At 36.6% G+C, this 8,540-nt stretch overlaps 1 protein-coding gene and 1 non-coding gene across 2 annotated transcripts; one reads left to right on the top strand and one right to left on the bottom strand.

The window, feature by feature from the left end:
- Positions 1-1,081: 1,081 nt before the first annotated feature.
- On the bottom strand, positions 1,082-8,141 carry LOC110460489 (methyl-CpG-binding domain-containing protein 10-like). Its single transcript, XM_021513435.1, has 7 exons — positions 8,021-8,141; positions 7,542-7,682; positions 6,804-6,899; positions 3,646-3,732; positions 2,086-2,835; positions 1,762-1,817; positions 1,082-1,472 (listed from the first exon to the last, which is right to left on the bottom strand). Exons 2-7 carry the CDS (start codon positions 7,654-7,656, stop codon positions 1,251-1,253), a joined length of 1,326 nt encoding a protein of 441 aa, XP_021369110.1. The 5' UTR covers positions 7,657-7,682; positions 8,021-8,141; the 3' UTR covers positions 1,082-1,250.
- On the top strand, positions 7,358-7,430 carry Trnas-aga. The gene has a single exon. It is a non-coding gene; the product is annotated as a tRNA-Ser (tRNA).
- Positions 8,142-8,540: the final 399 nt, after the last annotated feature.

Genomic DNA, 8,540 nt, shown 5'->3' with positions numbered 1-8,540 from the left:
TAAGTAATTAAGTAAGAAGAGATACATTGTGAAACTCCTGGCGACGAAGATCTTGGATCGATATGGAAAAAAAATGTAAACAACTCGACAAAGCTTGATATCAGTTATATCTGCTAACGTGGAAGGGTACATCTACGTGATGTCAATACATAATCATCAATGAAAACATCGAAATATGTTATATTGACAATGCACTCTTGTATATTGACAGAGTATCGATGCATTAAAGATACCAAAAAAATCACTATGTTAGACGTCTTCGATATCTTCCACAAGCAGGAATACTTTACAAAATTAACATAAACTACATTTCGGTAATATAATGTATCAGAGTCTGGTAATTTAATTTGAAAACTCAGTGCAAAATGGCGAAAACACGAAGCTAGACAACCCTATCTAAACTCAACAAATCATCTTTCTACGTATCAATCTACAATCTACTCACGGTACAAATGGTTAGTTTTGAGATTATTATCAAAACAACCAGCCAATTTTTGTTTTTTGGTGGGGTTTTTTCATAATCTCAACTCGTCGAGTTTTGTGCCAGAAAACGCTAGAAACTAACTGTGAATAAAATGGGAAAATTTCACTTATTTACAAATACAAAAACTCGACCGTACGCTATTTTCCTCGCATGCTTATAATGTCGACGAGGTATGCTTGACTGCTAGTCGCAGTATAAAGTTTCATTGTTGTTCATGAGACGACTTGGCGACTGTAATAAAAGAAAGTTAGAAATTCGGTCGGATTTTTATATCACAGTTTCACAAAAAGTGGAAACGTAAGAAAGAAGAGTATGCGTTTTTGGAATATCTATATCTTTTCAAGGAAATTATTCATAAAATTTCAGTTATCAAGACTGGCAAGCTTAAGAGAAAGTCATGTTTTCTGGTTAAAGATATTGATAAGCGATATGTCGCGAGATTACTTCCACAGTTCCAAGTCAAACTGCATCTATACAACATTCGGAATAACCGAATTAATCATGTTTCCACCTGAAAATAAAATCTTAATGAGTAAAAACTATTAGAAATGAGAAGATTCGCCATTGTATTTCTACAAAACAAGGATTCTGAATCCACGGAATATGATAAAGTTGATTCTTTATTTCTGTTCTAATTTTTTGTGACTTTAAATGAGACATGGTTGCAACATGTTTGATATATAAGACCTTTTTCTAATAAAGATACTTCAAATTCATCATAGATCGTTTTGCGATATTGGTGTCTGAAAATGGTTAATATCCCAGATTAACCATTAACCTGCTGTCGACAGCAGCACAGAAGACTCAGCAATGTGTATTTCCTCTTATCCTTTTGTCTGTCCGGGTAATCCTGGGGTTTGATTCCGTCCATGCAATCCTCGCGAGATCGTGACGTCATTGCCGGTAACGATTCGGTCATGCCCCTGGATGTGGATGACGGTGTGCTGCTAGTAAGTAGGGTGCGAGTAGTGGACTGGTCCGGTTTACGCTGTAACAGTCACGGTTGATTAATGACGGTCATATGTCGTTAATTTAAACTAACTAGGCTTTAACTAGTGTTATGATAAAATATACATGTTTTGGGGAAAAACAACTAGCTTTCTGAAAATTGTAAATTTATAGAGTATATATAGTATAAAAAGGATCAGAAAGAAGACATCTTGGCTTAATGATATTGCATTGGAACATCGTTATTTTTGAAAACCTTTAAAATGATATTAGATCGATTAGAGGCGTTACGCACAGAATATGTGCCAAGACAGATAACTCGTACTTACTGTAAGTATGCCATCCCATAATGACTTTGCTTTTCTGTACTTGTACCAGATTGGGTCTAAAATGAAGAAATGAAATTATGCTTTTATTGAAAAACTAAATAGGACAGTTATTCTATTCCATACAGTGCAGTTCAATAAAACTGTTGTAGGGCTGGCTGCTGGAAAAATACCACAGAACATGTATAGCTGTACATTATATTTACTTATATTTTCTTATGTTGCTTTTTTATTTAAATTTCTATATATGTAATTACGGTGATAAACAATCTGCAGCAGTTGTAATAACAAGAAGAAATAACTGTACACACTGTAACATGTTTTTACCATATATGTATTCCTTTTTGTAGATGAAGTTGTACCACCGTTTGTTCCTCGTCGTGATTTCCTTCTGCTCAGCCTCTGAAGCCTCTGTCTTTCGCTCAGCCTCTGAAGCCTCTGTCTTTCGCACAGCCTCTGAAGCCTCTGTCTTTCGCTCAGCCTCCGAAGCCTCTGTCTTTCGCTCAGCCTCTGAAGCCTCTGTCTTTCGCTCAGCCTCTGAAGCCTCTGTCTTTCGCTCAGCCTCTGAAGCCTCTGTCTTTCGCTCAGCCTCTGAAGCCTCTGTCTTTCGCTCAGCCTCTGAAGCCTCTGTCTTTCGCTCAGCCTCTGAAGCCTCTGTCTTTCGCTCAGCCTCTGAAGCCTCTGTCTTTCGCTCAGCCTCTGAAGCCTCTGTCTTTCGCTCAGCCTCTGAAGCCTCTGTCTTTCGCTCAGCCTCTGAAGCCTCTGTCTTTCGCTCAGCCTCTGAAGCCTCTGTCTTTCGCTCAGCCTCTGAAGCCTCTGTCTTTCGCTCAGCCTCTGAAGCCTCTGTCTTTCGCTCAGCCTCTGAAGCCTCTGTCTTTCGCTCAGCCTCTGAAGCCTCTGTCTTTCGCTCAGCCTCTGAAGCCTCTGTCTTTCGCTCAGCCTCTGAAGCATCTTTATTTTGCTCAGCCTCTGAAGCCTCTGTCTTTTGCTCAGCCTCTGAAGCCTCTTTCTTCTGCTCAGCCTCGAGTGGAGCTTTCCGCTGCTTAGCTTTTCTCTGCTCAGCTTGGGGTGTTACATCTACATTTGTATCCCCGATAAACACACTTTAGAGTTTGTTTTACTTCCATAGTTCATGAACGACAAGTACGCCAACAGCAAATGACCGAATTACTTAAACTAATCTAAGATATTATTTCATTTATCAAAAAAAAAATACAACTAACGTCAATAAAGAGGACAGCTAAATGACATCAGACTAAAAAGGGGTGATATTGAGATGGTAAAGGTATTTAAATAGCACTGTGAATGAGGTATGATCGGCCATATATGAAAACACTGTTATTTACCCGGTTTAACAAAATAAATTTCTTAGCTTTCTTATTCGAGGACCAACTTACATTTTCATATCTTCTTAACTGTTTGTTTTATTTACATTGATTGACATGCACAAATTAAATAAAGAATGTTTTATTAACGATGATAGTCAACGCGTTATAGTAAGTATGTATACTCAATAAGTTCAATTAAACAAAGTAAATAAATCGATACGTCTACCTTTTGAATAATCATTATATATAGATTTGATAACAAATACAGCATCAAGTGCTTTTAAGTAATACATAAATAGTTATGATGAATATGGAATTGTTCCTCAATATCATTAACGCATTCACCCCTAGAGACACATTAAACTCCTCCAATTCAAAGGTTGGAATAGTTCATTATGAAATTTCAGGAGTGAATAAGTTAAAAACGTCAAACACTTATAGCCGCATCAGTACTGCAAGTAGCGGTGTGCGCATAATGGACAACAGGTTCAGGGAGAAGAGCATGCTTACCTGTCGTCATAACTATTTTGATAGTAACGTAAGATATTTGTCATTTTACCTGTATTACTAGAATATGGCATATAGCTCCCCCATTTCGTTGTTAAATTGTCACTACTGCTGGGCGGGGTAGTATTGACTTCTGTATCTGTGTAAATAAAGGCACAAAAAGAGGCAAAACATCACGTCGCTGGCTACCCAATGAAACAAAATGCAAGCATGGTATTTTCACAGGAATGTTTTTTCTTCAAACATACTATTTTATTAGTCATCGTAGGAAGAAAGCGTTGACACAACAGGTAGAGTTCTAAGTACGGGGGAAATTGCTGCTATGATAAAAGGCCCGGATAACTAGAATCCAACTACTGTGAAACTTTCCGAGGTAAACGCAGGTGCACAACATATTCAGATATGGAAGAAGAGGGGCATCAAATGCACAAAATAGCAAATGACGAAAACAAATGAAACAACGGAAATTAAAAGTATAACATGCGATTATATGAAGAGGTCTTTAGATGCCTATGTAACAGCATCGACACCAATTAAATCGAAATAGTTTCTGATTATCAAAATAGAAAGTAAAAGCCAAGGACGAAGAAACACTTAATAAACATTATTTAAAAGACAAGAGAAACAATATGTATTACTTCAAAGCGTGAAAATGGGAAACCTTCCAACATAACAAAAGATCGACTACGAAAATTACGTTAATGCTGCTATTTAATGTTTAATGATTTAATGCTTTAATGTTATTTAATGTTTAATGTTTAATGCTTTAATGTTATTTAATTTTTAATGATTTGATGATATTTAATGATATTTCATGATATTTAATGTTTAATGTTTAATGATTTAATGATATTTAATGATATTTAACGATATTTAATGTTTAAAGTTTAATGATATTTACTGATACTTAATTAATGATATTTAATGATATTTAACGTTTAATGATTTAATGATATTTAATGTTTAATGATTTAATGATATTTAATGTTTAATCATTTAATGATATTTAATGTTTAATGATTTAATGATATTTAATGATGGAGTTTTGCTACAGGATTCAATGCATGATAATGGTTTTAATAAAAAGTTGTTTTGATTGTAACAACACTACAGTTCATCAACTAGTTCTGAAGTTATAAAATAAATGTTTTCCCAGTGATTATCCAGTTCATTTTTAAAACAGTTTAAGTTGTTAGCACGTTAAACATGCTATTGCATGATAGAACCATCAAAATATTTAACCAAAATCTTATTTGCCACACCAACAAATCCGAATTAGAACTTTTGCAATATTGTTTTACGTTAAATGCCCCAGAGTCGCCAAGTATTCGTTACTTCTTATCGGGACACAACAAACGTTCGACGATTTGACCAATGCCTAGAGCTTATCAGCTACAGTGACATGCGAATTCTTCCTTTTTTTCCATTGTAAAAACGGTCTCCATCCATTTCTCTTTTGAATGCTTTTATTTTCGGGGTTGATCTGATAATAGGTTTTAGCAAATGATTATAGCCTTGGGTAAAAAGGCGTTTCTGAAAGACATTCAGCTAAGTCAGGATCCGGATAAACCTGTTACATGATGCAGCCTATTGGCTGATGTGGTCTTTCATAAGTCCTCTCAATATAAATCACGGGTTATTGTGACACCAAAGTATGAACTGTCCTGTGCTACTTTCAGAAGTACTCTGTTGAGTTGGCAACGATGTTCTAGTGGCTTCTTTCTTGAGAGGGGCATACTAACACATTACGGATGAAGGTTTTAAATGTCATCTTCAAACCGTATGCCATCTGAGAAACACATTGAGGTACATTCCACATTTATATCACCCCTCGCAAACTGATGACTTCACGCATATTGCAATTAAATGGGGGGAAAACAGGATGCATCACTACGTCTGGAAGAACGTTGGTTAACTACAGGTAAGGAGCACAACTGATCGCTAAATCTGTTCCCTTAAAGAGAGTCCTTGTAAGACAATCGCCTCGGATAATTTGCTCCCTTAAACTATGTTACTTCAGTTCCTTATCCAGCTTTGAATGTTGTGTGGGATTTAATGGTAGATAATTTGCAGAGGAAACGTTAGTGGGAGACACTGTCGAAGGCTCTCCAACAGTCCATTGGTATAATATGTATCTATACTGTGGTAATATAATGGTTAGTGTTGACCAGTCAAGTTGTGTCCGTGATGTTCGGCATGCTGTGCTTAGTAAAATTAGTTTGTATTTCATACCGGCTTATGCATGGCGATGGAATATTTACAAACTTCTTCTTACATGTTTCTGTAGTTCTGCGTCCTTCCATTTGGTCACAACTAAGAATTTTTTTTTCGAAAATACTAAAATACAATGTAACTTATACATCATAACTAATTTGTCAAAATGTAAATATAAGTAATTAATGCATTGGCAAAATGTGTTATGGTTCTTTAACGGGTATTTTTGGCTCTATTCAGTTTGTCAGCAATAGCAATGCGTGTTATTTAAGGAATGAAAGTTATTTTTTCAACATTCATGAGGTCATAACAACATTGGGTTTTTGGACATATTCCATGAATCGCGTTAGCGATTCTTGGTAAATATGTCCAGAAAGCCAATGTTGTTATGACCTCATGAATGTTGATAAAATAAATTTCATTCCTTATATTTACATTTTTAAGTGCTTTGAATGTTCCGATGCAAGCATAAATAACAATAAACCGGCATTGTAATTATATTTGTGCATGGGGGCAACGCAGTAGAGAGAACAGCGTGTTTTCGCGGGAAAATGTAAAACTTCCGGGGGGGTCCTACCAACAGCATGACAACAAAACAAACAGAATATAGTTCTATTTTCAAATTTAATTTGTAGAACTAGCACACGTCGGATATTATTATCATGTACCTTAGCTTACACACCTCATTTTAGAATTTTAATGAAGCCTATCATGTTTAATGTTAATCTTATTAGCATAACTAAACTACACGGCTGTTTCACGGCGGACGTGTAACAATTACGCCCAGTGCTACGTCATTAAAGTGTATCAATACGCAGTGATGAGGTCACCTGTGTTATGCAAAAATGAATGTCGTTTTCGCCAATGGGTCCAAGCATACAGAATGTAAATATAAGGCAATAACGTCATTTGATAAACATTCATGGCTTAAATAATGCGTCTCTAACAGTGATTTTCAATGGTCCTACCGTGACAAATAAATAACTTGAAACTTACCTAGGCTTCCATTGTTTAGGTTGAAAGAGTTCTCTGATTTTGGTTTTGTTCCGAACTGTGGACAATGCACCATTCGTAACCTCTCTAAGTATTCCTCTATAATGTCGAAAATACAGGAAATATTCTAAACAAAGCATATAAGTGTACATGTATATTCAATAATTTGTATTACAATTGTTCTTTTTATAAAAAAAAAGTTTTAGACATTATACAGTTAGCAAAGCTTAGGACATCCTTTCCGTATTATGATTGTTTTTATCATACTGTAACGGAACTGGACTTGGCCGATCGTTGGCGACCAGATAGTGCGTCCGTCTAGAGTTCGGAAGGTCCCGGGTTCGAACCCCGGTCTGGCCGTGCATTTCCCCTCACTTGTTACAGTGGTACCCGTGACCAACCATTGTGTCAAGCATTTGGCGTATGCTTGACAAGGGGATACCCGAACCTGGATTGTAAATAGTTGTGTCTTCGGGGCGAAGACTTAGAAAAGGGGGAGGGGGAGGGGGAGGGGGAGGGGATGAATGAAGCGGAACTGGACTGGGTCAAACGTCGGCGACCAGATAGCTCAATTGGTAGAGCGTTCGTCTAGAGTTCGGAGGGTCCTGGGTTCGAACCCCAGTCTGGCCGTGCATTTTTTTTCCTACCTGTTACAATACTATATTTTTAAATATTATGACATGTGATACTGACAGATTTGTTAATGATAACCATAAATAATTTAGACAGTGTGTATCATACCGTTGGTGATTTCAGCAACCGGCTTCCTTGTTAAAAAGTCAACGAATCGCCCGGATGTCGGGTCAAAGATCCCACGCGATCGGGGTTGTGGAGATCCCCCGAGTACTGCCAACATCTATATATCGGATTGCGTGCGTCAACCTACATCTCGAAAAATAGTGAAATAATGATTAGTTCTTTTTAGCATAAGGTTTTGCGTAAAAGGAATTTCTCGTTTTAGCATAAGGATTTGTGCGACGGGAATAAGACCATTTAAACGTCGTCTGTTTCGAAATAAACTTCTGGTGTTGAATTCGAAGATACAAATACTGGGTAGGAATGGATCATAGGGAAACCTAAAGGGAGAGTGTTACTAAACAATTCAAATAATTAAACATGGTATTTAGGTGACCAAAGTCAAAACGCAGTTCATATATATTCCACAGTGTATATTGCTGAAGTTTAGTTTGTTTCTAGTCTTATATAATTATAGTACTTACGTTTAAGATAGCGTAGTCACTGGGTCCATAATAACAATGTTCCCAACAAAAGCTGTCCACTGGGGAAACTCAGTTATTGTGTTGTGAAGGATAACAATTTGACGTAACAATAGAAGAAACAATTAGTTAAGTCAATGTACACGTGACAAGACAATAAGATAATTACGATGACGTCACAATATGTTTCAACGGCGTCGATGCAATATGATTTATCACTCTTATATAAAGAGCCTTTTGGATTTTCGTAAAGCGCTCCGACGAGCGAATGAGCATAGATGATCGTCGAAAGTCCAGGGGTTGCGCTCTCTTTCGTTCTCTGCACCCATGCGACATAAGGGACAACATCCCAAGAGAATAAATTATTTTTAATCTATGTAATATTAATGAAATTAGAGATGCATTTCATTTGTGTTGCATTGTAATGACCGTTAATTATTATTTAATAGGAGGATCTTTTTATTTGGATAAAATAGGTTGATACTATACGGAGCCTAAAGAGATCAGGGGTACATTCGCGTTA

This window comes from Mizuhopecten yessoensis, unplaced genomic scaffold (assembly GCF_002113885.1).
Source record: "Mizuhopecten yessoensis strain PY_sf001 unplaced genomic scaffold, ASM211388v2 scaffold10409, whole genome shotgun sequence".
In the NCBI taxonomy this organism is placed as follows: Eukaryota; Metazoa; Mollusca; class Bivalvia; order Pectinida; family Pectinidae; genus Mizuhopecten; species Mizuhopecten yessoensis.
The sequence above is the reverse complement of the archived record's forward strand: the minus strand, read 5'-3'. Positions and strand labels throughout refer to the sequence as shown.